Genomic DNA, 22,632 nt, shown 5'->3' on the forward strand with positions numbered 1-22,632 from the left:
TTCCAAGAATGTAAGGAATTAGCATATTTCATCAAAATATAAGAGGCATTAGAGATAAAGTCAGTGAACTGCTTATAGATGTTGACTCTGAAATTATTGGTATATGAGAGAACCACTTAAATAATTTGATGATTCAGAGACTTCTTTTACCAGGATACAGATTAGTTTGGTGGCCAGTGGAAGTGTCTAAACTTAGAATAGTGTTCCTGGAGCCACTCTGTAGCAATTCTGGATGTGTGGGGTGTGTGGGAATACAGGTTGCACTGTGAGTGAGAGGTACATGAACAGGGATGCTGCATTGGTGTGCAAAGAGTTGAGAATTTGGGTTGGTCAAAAAGTGTGTCCGGGTGGCCTAGGTGGTTAAGAAGAAGAAGAAGAAGAAGAAGTAGCAGCAGCAGCAGCAGCAGCAGTAGCTTTGTTCATCCGTAGATCTCTTTTTACAAAGATGTAGGACATGTCAAATAATTTACAAATTTAGACCAATTTAAAATAAGCTAATTTGTATACGCATACATTTACAGACTTCTAGTTGGAGACAATCATTAAATTTACTCGTGGTATACAGTACCTTTTTTTTTTTTTTACAAATAATTTATTAAATAGTGCAATGCCACACCGTTCACTCATATCTCACTACCAATCACTCCACACACTATACACACATTGTTTCATAACAACTATACACACACACACACACACACACACACACACACACACACACACACACACACACACACACACACACACACACAGGTGATCTCTGAGCCATTTTTTGTACCAAAACTTCCCATTTGCTATCCTAAAAAACTAAGTCAGCATCCCTCTATAATGAGTGAGATGTTGAGCTCAGAAAGAGGAAGAGGTGTTAGTATTGTGCAATGCATGGCTTGGAGGTACGTTTTTCTAGAGAAGGGAAAAAGAAAGGAAAAGACAGTGTGAAGGTGTTATGTTGAATGTTGGATGTTTTATAATCATTACTATTTATTTGTATAACATTTTTTTTTTCCCAAACACCTACTCTGTTTTATCTAATTAATCCTTCAATGTGTAACAGGTACTTTTTAGCTGCCTTTTTAAATAAATGTATTTTTGCAGTTTCCTTTATCTCTCTTGGTAATTCATGGTACAGTTTTATTTCTTGTGCATTACGTTTCTTAAGCAAAGGTACAACTCTTGTGTGTTTTAAACTGCTCTGTAAATGTGCCTGTTGTGAAGGATTCATTTATTATACACTCCTGGAAATGGAAAAAAGAACACATTGACACCGGTGTGTCAGACCCACCATACTTGCTCCGGACACTGCGAGAGGGCTGTACAAGCAATGATCACACGCACGGCACAGCGGACACACCAGGAACCGCGATGTTGGCCGTCGAATGGCGCTAGCTGCGCAGCATTTGTGCACCGCCGCTGTCAGTGTCAGCCAGTTTGCCGTGGCATACGGAGCTCCATCGCAGTCTTTAACACTGGTAGCATGCCGCGACAGCGTGGACGTGAACCGTATGTGCAGTTGACGGACTTTGAGCGAGAGCGTATAGTGGGCATGCGGGAGGCCGGGTGGACGTACCGCCGAATTGCTCAACATGTGGGGCATGAGGTCTCCACAGTACATCGATGTTGCCGCCAGTGGTCGGCGGAAGGTGCACGTGCCCGTTGACCTGGGACCGGACCGCAGCGACACACGGATGCACGCCAAGAGCGTAGGATCCTACGCAGTGCCGTAGGGGACCGCACCGCCACTTCCCAGCAAATTAGGGACACTGTTGCTCCTGGGGTATCGGCGAGGACCATTCGCAACCGTCTCCATGAAGCTGGGCTACGGTCCCGCACACCGTTAGGCTGTCTTCTGCTCACGCCCCAACATCCTGCAGCCCGCCTCCAGTGGTGTCGCGACAGGCGTGAATGGAGGGACGAATGGAGACGTGTCATCTTCAGCGATGAGAGTCACTTCTGCCTTGGTGCCAATGATGGTCGTATGCGTGTTTGGCGCCGTGCAGGTGAGCGCCACAATCAGGACTGCATACGACCGAGGCACACAGGGCCAACACCCTGCATCATGGTGTGGGGAGCGATCTCCTACACTGGCCGTACACCTCTGGTGATCGTCGAGGGGACACTGAATAGTGCACGGTACATCCAAACCGTCATCGAACCCCTCGTTCTACCATTCCTAGACCGGCAAGGGAACTTGCTGTTCCAACAGGAGAATGCACGTCCGCATGTATCCCGTGAATGCACATCCGCATGTATCCCGTGCCACCCAAGGTGCTCTAGAAGGTGTAAGTCAACTACCCTGGCCAGCAAGATCTCCGGATCTGTCCCCCATTGAGCATGTTTGGGACTGGATGAAGCGTCGTCTCACGCGGTCTGCACGTCCAGCACGAAAGCTGGTCCAACTGAGGCGCCAGGTGGAAATGGCATGGCAAGCTGTTCCACAGGACTGCATCCAGCATCTCTACGATCGTCTCCATGGGAGAATAGCAGCCTGCATTGCTGCGAAAGGTGGATATACACTGTACTAGTGCCAACATTGTGCATGCTCTGTTGCCTGTGTCTATGTGCCTGTGGTTCTGTCAGTGTGATCATGTGATGTATCTGACCCCAGGAATGTGTCAATAAAGTTTCCCCTTCCTGGGACAATGAATTCACGGTGTTCTTATTTCAATTTCCAGGAGTGTACTTGTTAAGGGGCCTTGTATAATCTCCATGAAATGTTTCAGTACACACATTGGTACTTCACCTAAGCCCACTACCTTTTTATTTCTTAGTTTTTGAACAGTTTCATTGACTTCACTCTCTGAGGTTGGAAGTAACATCATTGCATTTAGTGTAACATTATTTACAGGTGTTATATTATTTGTTTTGGAGAATTTTTGCTGTAACTTCTCTGCAATACTTGAAAAATGCTCATTTACATAGTTTGCTAAGTATTGCGAATCATTTATTACCTTATCCCCCTCCCTTAGCAGTATGTTATTCTGGTTTTGTTTGCCTCTCCTTGTTTCCTTTTTTACAACATCCCAGATTGCTTTTATTCTCTGCATTATATATTATCATTAAATGACTTTTTTGCAGCAATCATCATCTTCCTATAGATCTTTTTGTATCTGTGACAGAAATTTAAGAATTATGGATCATTGCAACTCTCATTGAGGTATTTAAGTGTTTGGGAGGACTTCTTAATACCTGCTGTTATCCATCTGTTTTTGTGAGAGGTTGATACAGACATGCATACTTTTGGAAATGCCTTTTCAAAGTTCAATTTAAATAATGTGTAGAATGTGGAGAATTTAGAGAATTTCATATTCACATTGGTTTCCTTACACACTCCATCTCAGCTTTGTTTTTCTAGTTTATTTGAAAAATCTTTTGTTTTGATTTCTGATAGACATCATTTGTAAGCTTGTAGTTTAGGGAATGATTCAGTGCCTGATTTAACTGTTGTTATTTGACAGAGATGGTCTGATAGTCAGAGATCTTTTACAGCTACATCACATTTTTCCCTGTCCATATTTGTGGCCACATGGTTAATTACTGATGCAGTCATTGCAGTAACCCTTGTTGCACTATTGACCAATAGGGACATGGGAAAACTGTGAAGGATATTTATGAGGGTGCTGCTGGATTCATTTATGATATTAATGTCGATGTTAATGTCCCCATACAGGATTATGTTGCCCCTGAATTTATTAAAATGATAACAAGGTTAACACTCAAGAGAAACCCATAACACTTGTCACAAATGACTGTAAAGCTGAAGGAAGTACATAACTAGAAAAGCCTCAGATGTAATATATATATATATATACACATACATACATACATTGCTTACTTTCATTCCATTATGTCGTAAGGGATCATATTCTGGGGTGACTCATCAAACCGAGCAAAATTCTTAGAGTGCAAAAGCATGTAAAAAGACTCATTTGTGGTAAAAATTCAAGAACATTATACAGAAATCTGTTCAAGGAACTGCGTATCCTAACCACTGCTTCTCAGTATATTTATTTCTTAATGAGACTTGTTGCAAACAATAAGTCTCTATTTCCAGTCAGTAGCTCAACACACAGTATCAATACTAAGAATAAGAAAAATCTGCATAAAGATCTAAAATTGCTTACCTTGGCACAAAAAGGGGTCCAATATTCAGGAACACACATTTTCAATAAATTGCCAGCAACCATTAAAATCTTTGTTTCAGATAAAGCACAGTTTAAACAGAGTCTGAAAGACGTTTTGATAGGCAGCTCCTTCTACTCTACAGATGAATTTCTTAACAGGGACTGTTAGACCAGCTTAAGTAAAAATTTATGTAGGATTTCAGGTTTGACAGCACCTGGTCATGACAGTCAAGATTAGGTGTTGTGTATGATAAATTTATTAAAAGTACATAACTAATTTTCATTCTAACAGTGTATCAATTCTGTAAATATTAGGGTAGTGAATATTGTATTCAATTTTTTTTTTTTAAATACTTTCTGACTTGTTTCACACCCACGGGAATCATCTCATTTTAGGGTCTATGGAATGAAAACTGAATATAATCTAATTTAATCTCAGTATGTTCCCATCCAAGATCACCATTTAAGTATTCACAGAAGCGGCAGCACCACATGTTCACTGCCATCATAGTGACGCTGCCATGAGTACTTGTCAGTGCCCCAATAACTTCTGTCCAAAGTCCAGTCTGCCTTGCATTCAATCACTGAGAGCGAAAAACTTGAAGGGAGGTGAACTGATCAATCTGCAACACGAATCATTAAGTGGAACCAGGGATCACCTGCAGTGAGTAGTAAGGAGAAACGACTCCTGTTTGTGCGTTCTCGAAGTTTTCTGTCAGTTTAATGCCTAAAAATCTGAACAAAAGGGTCCCTGTTGTGCAGTCTGAGAGAGCCAATTGCAAGAGCCTCTGGTATGAGAACCCTTGCAGATAGCACTCCCGTACCCACCATAGTGGCACCTTGAGGCAGCTTTAAAATTTCAAGTGCCATTTCCAGGCTTCTACTGGAAAGTTTAACCAAGAACTTCCACTTGAATTCATTCAGTAATTTTTAATTATGCCCATAGTCATTCAATCCTGTGAGCATCCATGTTTAGGACATGTGGTTACAGGTACATGTTGTAGTGATTGTTAATTATAATGAAATAAACAGTGAACATACTTAGTTTCATTTTCCAGCATGGTCTTCGTACCTGGCATGTAAAAATATGCAAAAATGCACACAGTGAAAAGATACTCTTCCGACTTGATCAAACCACAAAATTATAAAACACCAAAATCATATGAAAGGTGGATTGATTACCACCTTTCAATGGAATATCCTGTGGTTGGCTACTGCCCACTCTAATAAACTCTGCGATATCGATGAGATCACTGCTGCACGATACTCTTCCTTTTGTTCCTCTCAGTAGTAGTCCATGGTCCTGTGTCACCTCTGCACTTGTCATACAAGGCTAACTCCTGTATTGTAGTTGTGGAGACTTACATACAGTAGCTCATATTCTGTTGGAATGCCCCCTTCTTCTGGCCCTCCATGCTAATCTTTGCCTCAAGAATTCTTTGCCTGAAATATTAGCAGACATTTCACACAGTTGACTAGTTCTCTGTTGTCTCTGTGAAAGTGGTTTTTATTTTTGGATATAAGGTTTTAAGTTACCTTCAGGGCAGGGCCAGGATACTTAGGGGCATCTCCCGCTGCATGCTGGATGTGGGGGGACAGCTATCTATCTCCTTGACCAGCTCCTTTCATACCTCTCTTCCTCTACTTTAAATGCTTTAAGATCCAGTTTTGTCTAATTTTCTGCCAAATCCGATTTTCTACTTTAGAATTTGCGCTCTGTAGAATTGTGGGTGCTCTTTAACACCTCGAATGCATTCTAGCAGGGTGGGACTGTTGTTGGTGGACAACACCTGTCACATGCAAAGATTCGGGGATGCCCACCTGCTGCCTTACCTGTTTCTCTCCTCTTCTTTTTGTTATTGATGGTCCATCTGATGTACATCACACTTTTAACCTTCTCACTTTTACTTTTCTGAATCTGCTTACTTGAAGACATACTTTGCTCAGTAACTGTCTTCGCCCTTCATCAGGATGGCAGGGGTATTTCACACCATTTGATGAGCCCTGGTCTAACATACATACTGGCCTGATTGCATACTCTTCTCTGTAAACTTTTTCTCAGCTCTGGCATCAGCAAATGTAGTGCCAATTGAGATTTAAAGTTAAGTTTTTAACTTGGGATCTTAGAATTTTAAACAGTACTAGAGTATATTTGTCTGGTGGATTATACAGACTATGCAGTCTCATTTGCAGTGCATGTTTTAGGGCATAATTGAAAGGTGTATCAAATGTTTCTATTTTATTTCTTTTCACAAAATATTTCACCAGTATCTCTACCCCCTCCCCCCTCCCCCCCTCCATGTATTATACTGGCTGGAAAGTAATTGATATATATATTATGATCTTGAGGTACACCTTTGTTCATATGCTTCATGTCTGCCAATTATTTTAGTAAAAATTTATCAGCTGCAGACATAAACAGTCCCTACTTTTCGCAACCTGTTTTCCAAAAAAGACTAGAATCACCTATTTGCTGTTACTCTTACACCTAGTGCTTCCAGCTTGTTTAGTTGTATTTTGTGGTCAACAGTGCCAAAAGATTTGGACAAGTCTGACTATGTCTGGAATGCAGTCATCCTTGTCAAGAGTGGCAAGTACCACTTTTGTGAAAACTGTTGTGACTGATACAGTACTTATTCCACTTTCAAAACCAGACTGTGCTTTATTAAAAAGATTATATTTATTTATGTAACTCATTAGTCCATCTTTCATGATGGCATCAATAATTTTTGAGATTGTGGACAGTTGTGAAACTTGCCTGTAGTTTTCGTTTTCAATACTTTCTGCATTATCTCTTTCTTTCGTAAGAGAGCAACTCATGCGTCCTGCTGGTATTTTGGAAATACACCTGAATTAATGAGGCTTGTATGCTGCCTATGCATGACTAGAGATCATAGCCCGGGACCTGATATTTGCCTGCAGACTTCTTATTTTTTAATTTTTCTTTTGTCTTCATTTATATTGTTTTCATTTTCTTCTTCACAATGCCTGCTGTGTAAGTCATTGTGGATCCTACATGTATTTTAGGACGATTTTCTTGCAACTTATCAGCAAAACCAGAGAAACAGTCATTTCCACTCAACAAACCAAACAGGATGAGATACACAGTGAACTCTTAAGTGGTAATGCCTATATTAGTGTTATGTCTATATTAGTGACAGAAGACTGATAGTGCATCACAACAACAAGTGAAAACAAAATGAAAAGTGGGAAGAAAAATGTTCAAAACACAAAAACATTCTTGTGTTTCATAAATAAAGCGGTAGTGTGACCAGATCAGAGGAAACACCGATGTCAACTAAAAATGGGGAGAGGTGTAAGTAATCGCTTATTTATATAAAGAGCAAGAAGTGAATTGTTTTAGGACCTATGAATAATACATATCAAAACAAAAGTGTATCATAACTGTATCATTATAGACCCTAACGATGAGGTCTTAAAGTGAGAACACGCCTAACATGTCTGGGAAAATAAAACACAGTGTAGCAAGAGAAGACATTTTTTATTTATAAGACAAATATAACCGATTGTGCCTCTCATTTAAGCCTTCTACTCAGACAGAGGACACCAATCTGTTCTGGTAAAAATGCTGCAAATAGATAGTTTAGAATCTACTGTGTGTGAGGCTAGCTACCTTCAGTACTGGAGCCATCCCGCTGTAGGAACTAAAGATAGCCTGAGAATGCAGGTGTCAGGTGTCACTGGAGCAGATGTGTGTCATTATTTGCAGCAGGCTGCACCCATTATTCTCCATAGCTGGCAACAGTGCCATCTCAACATCTCTGAAGAGTACCCTGGCAGAGATACAGAGTAGACACTAGTCTTTCTTCGTGAACTACCTTCTATTCCCCTAAGGTGCTCCATCGTGTGCGTTATTTTGAAGTTCCCAGTGTCTTCACATTACAGGAAGATTTGCTCCAGTCCCACCAGACAGGGCAAACCTTCCTGGCTCAAATGTATTTTCAGCATTTAAAGTGCAAAGGACCCAGCTGTGTGGCAGTTACTCACTTACTTCTGCTAAGAGATTCACTATCCCACTACTGTTCGCTATTCACACATAAGTGAATGTTGACTAACTAGGATGAGCAAATCTGTAGGTGCTTCAACATCCAGGATTCCTGCCGATAATATAGGCATCAGAGGTGCTATAGTTTCCATCTCAGGTGTCCAAATGCCACCAGAACCCAGGGCAGCAGACTGAAGTCTTGTCTACCATGGCCAAACAGCTTCCAGCTGTTTCAGGGCTGTAGCCAATTGCCCTCCATCTGTATGCAACAGGTGTAGTCTCTCTCCATCATAAAACTATGTTCATCTCTACAAGAAGGAATGTAACAGTAACCCAGCAGTTCCTTGGTATAAGATGGGTACTAGTGCTTGCACAGTTACAGTTACTGGGTATCAGTACACTAGAAACTTAGCTCACCAAAGTTACTGCTTAAAATATTTACAAACACTTACAAAAAAGTTTAAAAAAACTCTGCTCACCGCAGGTAAATACATGGATAATATTCACTTCTTCACAGCCACACATGAGAAAGCCACTAAACAAATCATTGTGTAGAAATGGAAACATAATCTGCTGCCGCTGCTGGCAGATGCTCTCACCACTGTAGTTGGAGCTGTGCTATTTAACACTATCGTCACAATTTAAAGTTCTTTGTTATATGAATGACGACATTTGCTCCTTCTCTATATCTTAGGAAGGTATAAGCCTCTTGTGCATGCATTCACATTTTCTAAGTACTTACAAGGAAAGGTCTCCAGCAGTGGGATTTACTTTTTGAAAACATCTGTACAATGAAGTAAGATAACATCCCAGGCATCGCACATCACAGTCGTTCACCCTGGTGAGCCCTCATTTGTGAGTAATCAAGGAAAACATTTTTCAGAATTTCGCTTGGTGCTCTACAACTTCAAATATAGGGGTATTATATGAAATAGTTGTGTAGCATAATTGTTAAATGTACAGCCCTTACATGCAAAAGGTTGTGAGATCGAAACTCCTCAGCCACTATGAATTCTTATATTTTTAAATCTTTATCAAAATTACTTCAATTATTAATTTTATTCAATCAGTTTCTTTAAGTGTATTTTTTACTTTTGTTTGTCACATTTAATCACTGTATTAGCTTTTTAAATAGCTCTCATTTTTTACTTCCAGTTATTCTTTTTTTCCTCTCAGAGCTTTGTCAATGAGAATGTAATTATAACTCAAGCAAAATGAGAAATAGAAATAATGAATACGATAACATGGATGGAAGAAATTAAATTGACATAAGTACATAAAAGTAATTAAAATAACATGAAAAAACATTTCAAGTGGAAAAATAATATTAGGAAGAAAATAAGAGCAAATGAAAAAAAGTTGGTATGATGAGTAAAATGATGTGACAAAGGAACAGAAATAAAAAAAATACATTTAAATCAAGTAGCTGAATAAAAATAATGATTAAAGTCATTTCAATAAATATTTAAAATATATATTTTTAAATCACCTGAAGAGACTTGAACACGTCACCTTTTACATGTGAGGACTCTAGTTGAACCATTGTGGTACACAAACACTTTATACAATATTTCTGTTTTTGGCTGTAGAGCATCACACGAAATTCCAGACTTCTTTTTCATCAATAATTCACAAACGAGTACCAACAGGGTGAAAAGCTGCAGGGTATGATAGCTGGGATCTTAGTCTGCATCACTGTATAAATGGCTGCAAAAAAGTTAATCCCATCGCTGGGAACCTCTCCTTGTTCCTCATCTTGAGAGTACTTAGTAGCCTTGTCCATGCTGTTGAAATGGACTAAGCAGTATCACACACTGGAGTATGGTACAAAAGTGTCTCCATTGTGTTTTTGGTTGTAGCACCAGTATATTTGCTACAGAGGTACTGAGAAAATGATTTGTTCTTCACTGCTTACAATTTCTGTTAAAAAGCTGTTAAAAGCCATTTAAGCTCATAGTAATACACTGAGGTAACAAAAGGTCATGGGATACTTGCTAATATCATGTTGGATCTCCTTTTGCTGGGCCCAGTGGAGCAATTCAGTGTGGCATTAATTCGACAAGCTGTTGGAAGTCCTCTGCAGAAATACTGAGCCCTTCTGCCTTCATAGCTATCCATAATTGCGAAAGTGTTGCTGGTGCAGTTTTTGTGCACGATCTGACCTCTCAGTTATGCCCCATAAATGTTCAATGGGATTCATGTCGGGCAATCTGGGTGGCCCAATCATTTGCTTGAATTGTTCAGAATGTTCTTCAAACCAATCACAAACAATTGCGACATGGTGCGTTGTCATCCATTAAAAAAATTCCATCATTGTTTGAGAACGTGAAGTTCACGAATGGCTACAAATTGTCTCAAAGTTGCCGAACATAAGTGTTACCAGTCAATGATAGGTTCAGTTGGACCAGATGACCCAGTCCATTCAATGTAAACACAGGCAACACTATTATGGAGCCACCATCAGATTTCATAGTGCCTTGTTGATAACTTGAGTCCGTGGCTTGTAGGGTCTTCACCACATTCGAACCCTACCATCAGCTCTTACCAAATGAAATAGGGACTCATCTGACCAGGCCATGGTTTTCCAGTTGTCTAGGGCTCAAATGATAAGGCCACGATCCCAGGAGAGGTGCTGCAGGTGATGTTGTAGTGTTATCAAAGGCATTTGTGTTGGTTGTCTGGGGCCCTTAGCACCTTTACACCAAATTTCACTGCAATGTTACAATGGATGTGTTCATTGTACATCTCACATCAATTTCTGTGGTTATGTCACACAGTGTTGCTTGTCTTTTAGCACTCACTGCTCTCGGACATTAAGTGAAGGCCATCAGCTACTGTGTTGTCTGTGGTGAGAGCTAATGCTTAAAACTTGATATTATCAGCACACTCTTGACACCGTGGATCTCAGAATACTGAATTCCCTAAAGATTTCTGAAATGGAATGTCCCATGCTGTCCAGCTCAAACTACCATTCCATGTCCAGAGTCTGTTAATTCTCGTCGTGCAGCCATAATGATGTTAAAAACCTTTTCACATGAGTCACCTGAACACAAATGACAGCTTCACCAAAGCACTGCTCTTTTATTCCTTGTGTATGTGATACTACCGTCATCTGTATGTGTGCATATCACTATCCCATGACTTTTGTCACCTCAGCGTGAGTGATCCACTATTCTAAAACTATCTGTTATATTTATTAATCAGAAACATTTCATTGCTGAAAATTTACTTCATTAAGACTAATTGGTTCTCCTTTCTCTTTTTTCAGTGTTTTACCTACTTCTGTTCCATCTGTTGTTCGCCATTTTTTGCTGGGCGTACTGGCAGACAATATTTACAAAAATAGGCAAAGTTCCAAGTCAGGTATGTATTTTAAAGTTTACTTCAGTGATTCATGTATTGCTAATTAATCCACAAATACACAGTTTTCTGTTTGAATTTTCTTAAGTACTATGTGCATAACTTTCTTTGCCTCCTGTGTTTTTAGTTCTCAGTATTCAGAAGTCGGAAGACCTCAGATTAACACTCTGATATTACTTCAGAAGTGAAGTTTTCTGCAATGATATCCTTGTATAACATAGTCTTAGTATTCTTGTCATGCCAGATTGAAGTAAAAGCTCAAGCTTCTTACATTTACCTCCCCCATGTTCATAAAGAGCAACTGATTGTCTTAACTGCTACAGAATGGCATTATATAATATATAATTGGGATGTGATTGGGTGCCAAGCATTGTAGTTAGGTAAAGCCACTAGATATTCTAGTGATGCCTGTGATGTAGCAAATGAAGGAGTGCTGAGAATGGCAAAATAACCCTTATAAACTAAACATGCATAACTTTTTTTGTTAAATAGAAGCAAAGCAATAACTGGAAATAAAGGCACTCTGAAAGCATGCATTGGTGAAATCATAACCTGCTGCTGGTTAATATTCAATACTGATTTGCTGCATCCCTTACATTTAACATTTTTGGGTCATCCTTTGCATACTGTCCATGAGATGGCGGAGATGTGCCACTTAAGCCTGCCCCGTTAACAGACAATGGCAATTTGAGTTCATATGGTATGTTCTCATGGATTCGATAAAGAACACGAAGTACAGCCAGCTGCAGGTGATCTCTTATGTTGGTGGTATTAATGTCATTTGGTATAGGAAGATTTTTTTCTTGTTTTCAGCTGGTATTTGCAGTGGTAAAGAGAGCTAATCTTGACTGCAAGGTATAGATGGAGTTCACCACCTGTAGCTTTGTTGAGAGGACTGACTGCAGGCCTTTAGTACAGAGCCAGGTGGAGTGTCTGAATCAGAGGCTCAGCCAGTTCTGCAGCCATGTGGGCTGCAGATTCCTTGACTGGCGCTATAAGGTGAAGAGGTGTTGGGACCCCCATAATACATAAAGGGCCCATTACACACATGATTGTCTCTGAAAAGAACAAACAGGGACTCAAACAGAGAAGGTCAAACAAAGAACAAGTGTAGACCTACAGATAAATTGTATTATAGTTGTAGGTAGTTAGTTATTTTCATGTTTTATGGATCATTTTGCACGATGAATGATAATGATTTGGAACAAGTCATTTGACAGTCACATTGCAAATTGATTTGTAAATATGACTACATACTGAACATGAATAAGGTGGTGTTTTTTTAATATATATATATATATATATATATATATATATATATATATATATATATATAGAGAGAGAGAGAGAGAGAGAGAGATTTGAGTTAGTAATGCCTACCCACCTTGTTTTTCACATTACAATAATAGGAATTCTTCTGTGGAATTTTAAGAAATTGTCAAGGAGAAACTTTTTCAATTTGTTTTCAAATTTTACTTCATAAATTGTTGCGTCTGTCAGGAAAGAACCTGAGCTCTCAGTCCTTGTAGAAAGCACTGAAGCAAAAATCATTCAGTGAACATTTTTATCAATGAACTATGTTTGGATAGGGTAGATTAAATAAAGATGGTGGTGACATTTTTGTTGATGTTAAAAGTAGTTTACCCTATAGTGAAACTGAAGTTGATAGTTGCTGTTTGTTAGTATGGAGAGAGGTTATACTCGAGCCCAGGAATAAGTTAATAAGTTGTTCTTTTTATTGACCTCCCAACTTGGACAATACAGTTACTGGAGGGTTCAAGGACATTTGAGTCTCATTTCATGTATAATTGTACGTGGCAATGACTTCAATCTATCCTTGACACATTGATGAAAATACATGTTTAATGTCAGTAGTAGGCATAAAATATTGTCCAGAATTGTTCTAAATGCTTTCTCCAAAAATCATTTTGTGCAGTTACTTCAGGAACCCTCATGAAGGGAAAATGACATTCACGCACATAAAACAGGCAGCCAGAAAACAAATTTTAATATAAACTGTTTGTGCAAAAAGTACTATAATTGAAACTGGAGATGTTCAGGAACTGATTGAAAAATTACGTCCATCCAGTTGCAATTCAGCCAGTACACAGTATCAGTTATCCTCATTGTGTCAGAATATCTGAGTACTGAGGAGTAAATTTAAGGTGTTGCTTATTTGTGTTGAATTAGAGTTGAGCAAACTGGTTGTGGCTGAGACATGTTAAATGTTAAAGGATTTAAGTTAGCCTCTTACTTCAGTAGAGAAAATATGGGGAAAGGAGAAGTTACACATTTGTCAGAAACTGTTCTAATTTCAAGGATACTGATATTAAAAAAATTTGCTTAGAGCAGCTCTTAAAAACTTGTGCAACAGTAGTAGTATCTCATAGTAAGTCCTTTCTAATAGTAAGTATATACAGAGGATCTTTGGGAAATCTTACCCTCTTCATAAAAAAATATGGAGGCTCTGTTGTCCCATCCCACAGTAAAAAAAACCCAAGGAAATAATGGTTGCTGGTGATTTTAATGTGGATTTATTGAAAAGCTTTGTCAGTGAACAGTTATTGCAATCAGTAACACTATCAATCAATTTAATACCTACTGTAAACTTTGTAGCTAGGGTATGTAAATGCTCTGAGACTTCTGTTGGTAATATATTTGTGGACAAATCTAGGGGTAAAAAGTCATACTACAAAACCAATAGTAAATGGGCTGTCTTATCATGGCATGAAGCATCTTGTGCCAGGATAAAAATCTATTAAATCTGAGTACAGGAGGGTAATAAATCTGTAAAAAAATTGAGAATTTTAGGAGATTGCTCAAAGACACAATCTGAATAGGTGTTTACGGTACTTCAGACTTGAATGGAAAATACAAAGCATTCATTAGTAAAGTTACTTTCATTTTTGAAAATTGTTTTCCCTAAAGGTAACTCAAATCAAACAGAAGTCTAAAAATAAACCATGGATTCCACAAGGAATAAAGATATCATGTGGGGCAAAAAGGAGATGGTATTTATTATCCAGGAACAGTTCTGAAGTTAGCACTGTAATGGATTACAAAGAATACTGCAAAATATATGAGCAAGTAATCCAAAAACCTAAGCAGCTTTATTATGAGAAAAAGCTAATTATATCAGGCAACAAAATAAAAGAGATATAATATAGACAGAGACAGGCAGAGCCTGAAACATTGGTAACAACTGCAACCAACTGCATGTAGTGTTGCAAAGCTCTTAAACAAGTACTTCATTTCTGTTATTGACAGCTTGGGGTTATCAGGTTCAGTAGACAGTGCAATGGAGCACATGAGACCAGTTTCTACAAATAACTTCAGTAAAAAGGAAATGATGCCCACTTCTCCCAGAGTAGTAGCACCCATCATAAAATCCTTAAAAATAAATGTATTCTAGTGGCTATGATAACGTATCAATGAAGTTACTGAGAGAAAGTTCATGTGAGTAAAGTCTATCTTAAGTTATTTGTTTAATCAATCTTTTATTAGTGGGACATTACCAGACTGACTAAAATATGCTGAAGTTAAGCACATGGATAAAAATATACCATCAAACTATTTTCTGGATTTTTCAAAAATATTTGATGAGTTTGTCTTTAAGCATCTGACGGCAAATAAAATATTGCCCAGGTCACAGTTTGGGTTCCTTAAGGGTTCCAATATAGGGAAAGCTATTTACGTGTACTGTGAAAATGTACTTAATTCATTAGATTACAAATTAGAGTCTACTGGCATTTTCTGTGACCTGTTGAAAGCCTTTGACTGTGTGCATCACAGCATTCTCTTAAGTAAATTAGAATATATGGTGTCATTGGAAGTGCTGCAAAATGGTTATAGTCTTACCTAACTAATAGAAAATAAAGTGTGTCATTGTGAAATACATGTGGAATTAGCAGTCAGTCTTCATTTGATTGGAAATTAATTATGTGGGGTGTTCCATGATTCCATCTTCAGTCTGTTTCTTTTTCTTGTGTACATGAATTAAATCTTGTCTGTTACATTGCCAGATGCTCAGTTAGTTTTTTGAAGATGATGCAAACCTTGCAATAAAGGCAAAGTCAAGTACAGATTTAGAAATGGCTTCTTATCAACTTTTTGCTGACATTTATAAATGGTTTAAAACTAATTCACTGTCATTAAGATTTGAAAAGATCCACTCTGTGCAGTTCAGAACCTGCAAGAGATTTTCATCCAGCATGTGTATAACATGCAGATAGAAGAGGTTGACGGTGTTAAATTTTTGGGAATACTGCTCTATAATAAATTCAGTTGGGAAGAGCATACCAGAGAATTATCATAGCAACTAAGCAAGTCTGCATTTGCAATGTGAATGACGTCAGCTGTAAGGGGGGGGGGGGGGGGGGGGCGAGGCTGCATACATCACTTAATTTCATGCTATTATGTCACGTGGTATCATATTCTGGGGTGACTCATTAAACTGAGCAGAAGTTTTTAGAGTGTGAAAACGTGTAATAAAACTCATTTGTGATAAAAATTCAAGAAAGTCATATAGAAACCTGTTTAAGGAACTGGGTATTCTAACCACTGCTTCTCAGTATATTTATTCTTCGTTGAAATTTGTTGCAAAAAATGTCTCAATTTCCATTCAATAGCTCAATACACACTATCAGTACTGGGAATATGAATATTATATTCTATATAAAGACCTAAAATCACTTACCTTGGTCCAGAAAAGGGTTCAGTACTCACGAACACACATTTCGATAAATTACAAGTAACTGTTAAAAACTTCGTTTCACATAAAGCACAATTTAAACGGAGTTTGAAAGAGTTTTTGGTAGGCAACTTCTTCTACTCTGCAAATGAATCTCTTAAACAGAGACTGTCAGAACAGCTTAAGTAAAACTATCTGTTAGATTCCAGTTTTGACAGCACTTGATCACAACAGTCAAGATTCGGTATTTTGTGTATGATAACTTTATTAAAAGTGCATAACCATGCTTCGTCCTGAAAGTGTGCTAATTCTGTAAATATTAGCGATTCCAGTTTACTGTAATATGTACACACATCTTGACAATCTCATGACAAATGATCAGGGATGTGAGTATTATATTCAGATGTCTTACGTTTTTTATGTTATACTTTGACATGTTCCGCTCTCGTGAGAATTGTTGCATTTTTGGCTCTGTGGAATGAAAACTCAATCTAATCTGATATAATCTAATCTAAATGTTTGTGACAACATATTAGACCTCTTAGACACAATAAATCCTGAATACTTTAACATCCAAATCTACTAAAAGTAAATGCAAAGTATATCAATTTACAAAAGCAGATAAAATTTGCATGACATCTTCCTAAGACGCAGTCACTACTCCTTTCAACTAAGCATAGACCAGATGTGGCTTTAATTTGAAGAAGTAGCAGCAACATGAAGAAGTGGGAGTTTTGTATCGAGGAAGTTAATAAGAGACAGAATAGATATCCCTTGGTTCACAAGACAGGTCAAGACACTGTTGCAAAAGCAATGCAAAAAGCCTGCCAGATTCAAAAGAATGCAAAATCTCCAAGATTTAGCATAGACAATGTGAGATCCTTCATATAGTGTCCACAATGAAACACTGTCTCAAAATTAACAGAATATCCAGAGAGATTCTGGTCATATATGAAGTTTATCAGTGGAAAGACAGAATTATTACTTTCACTGTGTAATATCAATGGCAATGTTGCTGACAACAGTGTCACTAAAGCTGAGTTACTCAACATGGTTTTTCAAAATCCTGTCACCAAAGAAGATGCAGTAAATATTCCAGAATTCGAATTTAAAAAATCCGCCAACATTACTAATTTAGAAATAGATAACCTTGGTGTAGTGGAACAACTCAAAAAAAAAAATAAAGGCAAGCCTTTCAGTCCAGATTGTACACCAGTTGGGTTTCTTTCAAAGCATGCTGATGAAATGTCTCCATTTTTAGCAATCATATACAATCATTCATTCAACGAAACATCTGTGACTACAGACCGGAAAGTTGCACAGGTCACACCAATAGACAAGAGAGGAAATAGGATGATCCCACTGAATTATAGACTTACATCACTGACTGCAATTTGTAAGCATCGTCTAATCACATTTTGTGCCTGTGTAGTATCGTCTTAGTTTAGATGATTATTTATTAACCTTGTAGCATATCTACCATGCAATTGGCTTTGTCAGTTGAAGTTATACGTGTACATGTACTTTTTAGTAAATACATACAGTTTTAAACACGTTTACAAATTGATTCTCACTACATAACCACATTCTAGTATATCTCATTACATATCTACACAATCCTACATTATGCTTGCACAGCTATGATAATGTTATTAGGAATTAGGATTTTCTACCTGATTATACATGTCCTTCAGATTGCTTTGAAGGTATTCTTCCACTGAATAATATGCTATATTTTTAAACCACATCTCTAATAGTACCTTAATTTTGCTTAGAGTGAGGATTGTCACTGACTGTGGCTGTTATGTATTGGTAACAGCCTTGAATATGGTATGTCTAGAATGCAGTTGTTTCTGGTGCTATATATGTGTATTGTTGGAGTAAATTTCTGTATATTTTCTTTGAAATATATTAAGCAGTTATACATAAAGACTTGAGAGTGTCATTATATTGAGTTGACTGAAGGATATCTTACAGATTCTGTAGGACCCAATCCTTGAGTACATCTGACTACTTTTTCCTGCCATCTGAAAATGCAGCTTTTATGTAATGAATTTCTCCATAACAGTACCCAATACTGCAGCTGTGCCTTTAAATTGAAATATATTTCCCCCTCATTTTTAATTTATACACAACTCGTTAGCTTTCTTTACACTACTGACCCCCTTTTTTCAGTTTTTATTTTTTTTATTTTTGTCTGTAACTACCTGCATACTCTCATTGGATCAGCATATAGAAGATTTATGCATGCCTTACAGCATGAGAAGTCATCAAGAAAAATGAATGCCCCAATGACAGAGGCTTGTGGTATTCCTCTCTTAATTTCCATTAATTTTGACATCTCCTTGTTGGCATGCACTAATTGTTGCCTGTGGCTTAGGTAGGATTTAACTAAATTCAGTGATTTTATATATAAAACCATAGTCTTCTAACATTTTCACAATAATCTTAAGTGATACAGGATCAGAAACCTTATGTAAGTCTGTAAGTGTAGCACAGGTGATCAGTTTCCTTTCATAACCATTGTGAATTGTAGTTAACAGATTTTAAGTGGATTGATCTTGATTGTTTTGATGTGAATCCAACCTGGCTTTTATTCAACAACATGATAGTCTCAAAATACCTGTAGATCTGTCTACATATGCAACTCTGCATGGTTTTAGGTGTTATAGGGACAATTGATGATGGACTATAGCTATCTGGTATGGCTCTGTCGCCCTTTTTGTGTACTCGAAGTGTAACTATTGTTTTAAGGCATTCAGGTAAAGTACTATAATTACAAATTTTATTTACGAGATAGAGCAGAAGCTTTCTGATTTCCTTAATTATGGATTTGAGAATATAGTTACAGGAGTCATAGTAGACATTTTTTCTGGAGCTGTTCAGCTCATTTATGGCATTATTAACATTTTTAGCAGTAATTTATCTCCAACTGAATCTTTCATTTGGTTTATTCTGTGATTGGAAAAGGAGGGCCTCAGCATCAGATTTATTATCATTATGTGATAAAAGGAAACTTGCAGGATTTACAAATATTCATTGAGATTGCTACAGTTAATTGGAATATTGGTATCTTCCTTTGCTGTTTTTTATCTCACTGTTCACTACATTCCAAGCTGCTTTACATTAATTTTTATAATTTAGGCTGTATTCTTCATTTCCTTTGATTTTTGCTGCTCTAATTTCAGAATTGTAAGATCTTTCTTAAGCTTATATAGTTGTTCTTGTTCTCACAACTGTCAGCAATTCTGTCCTTCAGCATGAGTGAAACTCTATCTATCTATGTATCTATCTATCTATCTATCTATATCCAGATCCCGCTCCAGCTACTGTCAGGTCTGGGTGCTGACGAGTCCTCTCCTTCGGCTTGGCCCTCCCACCACTTTTCTTCCTCCACTTGCTGCCGGGTCACACCTCTCCTTTCTGCAGATATTCTCACTCCCATTTTCCGCCATGTTCTTGGGCGTCCTCTAGGTCTTTTTCCATCCATCTTTAGTTCTTCCATAATTTGGGGAACCTCTGCCCATGCATCCTCTTAACATGCCAATACCATCTTAATTTCTTTTTAATTTATTCTCTCATACTTTCTTGTTTAAGGTTCTTTCCAATATCTACATTCCTTACTGTGTCCATTCTTGTTTTTACCTCAACAGCTCTGAGAAATTTCATTTCCCCTGCTTGCAGTCTTTGTCATTGTCCATGTTCTCCTCCATGGGTGACAATAGGGAAATAATAACTCTTATACATAAGGAGTTTTGCTTTTTCTGATGTTTCCTTATTCCAAATCAGGTGTTTTATTGTTTGGTAGAAATTGTCTCCCTTCTGTAACCTATTAATTTCATTGGTTATTCTTCCATCACTAGATATTTCACTCCCTAAATAAGTAAAACTGTCTAATGCTTTGAGGGGTTGTCCATTCAAATTAATATTCCCTTTGATACCTTTATCTCTTCCAAATACCATTACTTCACTCTTATCTTGATTTATTTTTTAATCGATACCTATTCATTATTTCCTTCCACGCATCAAGTTGTAACTGTACATCTACCTCTTTATCACCCCATATTACCATTTATTACATTATGTCTCCATCTTCTATACCTATCTTCTTCATTTCCACCCAGAGTCTTTCCCTGTTAACTGAGTCATATGCCTTTTCTATGTTTATAAAAACCATTATCACCCTTTTGTTATACTCCCAACTTTTTTTCACCAATTGATCATGCTTCTTCTTTTCCTAAGCCTATGCTGTTCTTCACTCAGCTCCTACTCTTTCTTCTCACTTATTCGATTTTGTAAAATTCTTTCAAAAATCTTGGCTGTATGACTCATAAGGGTTATTCTGATGTAGTTTTTACAAAGTCTTTTATTGCCTTTTTTGGAAATGGGAACAATGTCTCCTCCAGTTGACAGGTATTGTACTATTTCTCCACATACTTGATAGTACTCTATACAGCCACTTCATTCCAACTGGACCTGCTGCTCGTATCATGTCCACTGATACTTCATCAGGTCCTGGGACTTTCCCCCCTAATCATCTTCTATTCATCTATTTCCATTTCTTCTTATGTAATTTGTCCTAATTCTGCTTCCCAACTTCTCTCTGTTTCTCCATTATTTGTTGTTTCTTTGTGCACCTGCTCCTCAGTTTTGTAAAATGTTCTCTCCAGAGATCTTTTATATTCCCTGGATCTTCAATCACAGTACCAAACTCTTGTTTCCATCTTTACTGGTACTTCTTCAGAATCCTTCCTTTTATTTTTTGTCATTTTATATAACATTTTCTTATTGCTCTTCACATCTTCTTCAAGTTTTTTTTAAAACTATTCCTATGCCTTTTTCTTTGCTTTCTTCACTATTTCTTTGCACTTCTTCTTTCACTCTATATATCTTTTATGGTCCTCATCATTTTTAGTTTTCATGCTCCATTTTTTGATTGTGGCACCATACACAATCATTAACCCGGCTCCAAGGAGGTAGGGTCCCATTCCCTACTCCTCCACTGGGGTAATTCATGTCTGGCACATCGACATCATGGGGGTGGGCATCCTACACTTAAAGTAGGCCGGAGGGATAGGGTTGCAGAGTTCAGGCAGGCACCCAATCCTGTGGGGTATAACTTGGAACCCATGTCCAGGGTAACAGGTGAAGATCTTAATGGCAGTGACGGTGGAGAAGAAAGACTTCGGAACAGCTTAGCTGGCAGATGAGGCAACCCTCCTTTCTGAGAATTAAATGAGAAGGGAACCAGTGCTTTGTGGTGGAGGAGAAACTCCTGAGGCTAAGGAAGACAACCCCCCCCCCACAGAAAATTCTTTCTTGTGTTAGGCCTAGCAAGCCAGTAGGAAAGTCTTCATATATTGCTTTCAAAACACGAGGGAAACTATTTTGATTTTATTGAGTAGTTGTGTATACCACATTTTTGTATGTTGGGGTCCGTGCCTATTGCTAGTTGTGCATCTTTTAGTTACAAGGAGACAGTTGCTGTCTAGTGAATGTTTTATAATGAAAATGAGGAGGAGGAGAATTCATTAGTATCTTTCTCACTGGTTGATATACTGAACCATTGTATTAGTCTCAATTCATTCCTTGTTCTTTCAGTATTATTTGAATTGAGAACTCAGATTGTAGTTAACATCTTGGAATTATCCATAGGCTAGGCAGGCTTCCAATTTTGAGCTGTAGGACAGCATGGTCAGATGTTCCTAATTTGATAGTGTTACAGTCTACATATCTTCTACACACATTACTAATTCTGTTGTCAAGTCACTTCTACCTTGGTTGGTTTATCATTTAAGCAGTAAAAATTCATTGATCATAACATTTGTAGTAAAAAAATCACATTTTTTTTATCTTTACTCTTATATGTAGGTTAACATCTCCTATGATAAAAGTTTTATTATGCTTATATTTAGTACTCTGCAAAATTAAAACAGTTTTTCTGCAAATGTTTCTACATCAGAAGATGGTGTTTGGTAAACAGCTGCTATAATGAGTTTCTGGATTTGTAATGCCATAGCAGATACTTTAAGAACACCTTCTATACATGGACTGGTGAGAGCTATTGTTGAATATACCAGATTCATATTCTTATTGGTGTAGATTGACACTCCACCATGGGCAATGTTTATTCTACAGTAACTAGATCCCAGAGAGTAACCAAATGGCACAAACAATTTTATGTCTGTAATTTTAATCTGCTGTTCATTCACACAGAGGATACTGCAATTAATTTCATCCAGCCAGTACTGTTGTTAAGTAACTTTTCTTTTAAGGACTGCACATTTGTGTGTAAGAAAATTAGCTTTTTTTTTTTCCACAAGTAGGTACAGTGTTTATACTGGGCCCAGTTTGAATGTTTACTTTTAGTGTGTCTTTTATTCTATGTTATGATTTTCTTAGCTTTGACCAAGACCACTATATCTCAGGCCTGGTTAGGCTTACACATTTACCTA

General features: G+C 37.7%; 1 protein-coding gene across 5 annotated transcripts in view; it reads left to right on the plus strand.

Annotated features, from left to right (window-relative positions):
• The window catches only part of LOC126297552 (palmitoyltransferase ZDHHC15B), a 264,807-nt gene that overhangs the window by 111,521 nt on the left and 130,654 nt on the right, over positions 1-22,632 (plus strand). For all 5 annotated transcript variants that reach the window (XR_007552542.1, XM_049988478.1, XM_049988479.1 and 2 more), the window contains exon 3: positions 11,396-11,490. Coding sequence is in view for 4 of the 5 variants with exons in the window: in XM_049988478.1 (XP_049844435.1) it covers positions 11,396-11,490 (95 nt within the window). In the remaining variant the exon portion in view is untranslated. The remainder of the gene's footprint in view (positions 1-11,395; positions 11,491-22,632) is intronic.

The sequence above is a fragment of the Schistocerca gregaria genome, chromosome X (assembly GCF_023897955.1).
Source record: "Schistocerca gregaria isolate iqSchGreg1 chromosome X, iqSchGreg1.2, whole genome shotgun sequence".
Lineage (NCBI taxonomy): Eukaryota > Metazoa > Arthropoda > Insecta > Orthoptera > Acrididae > Schistocerca > Schistocerca gregaria.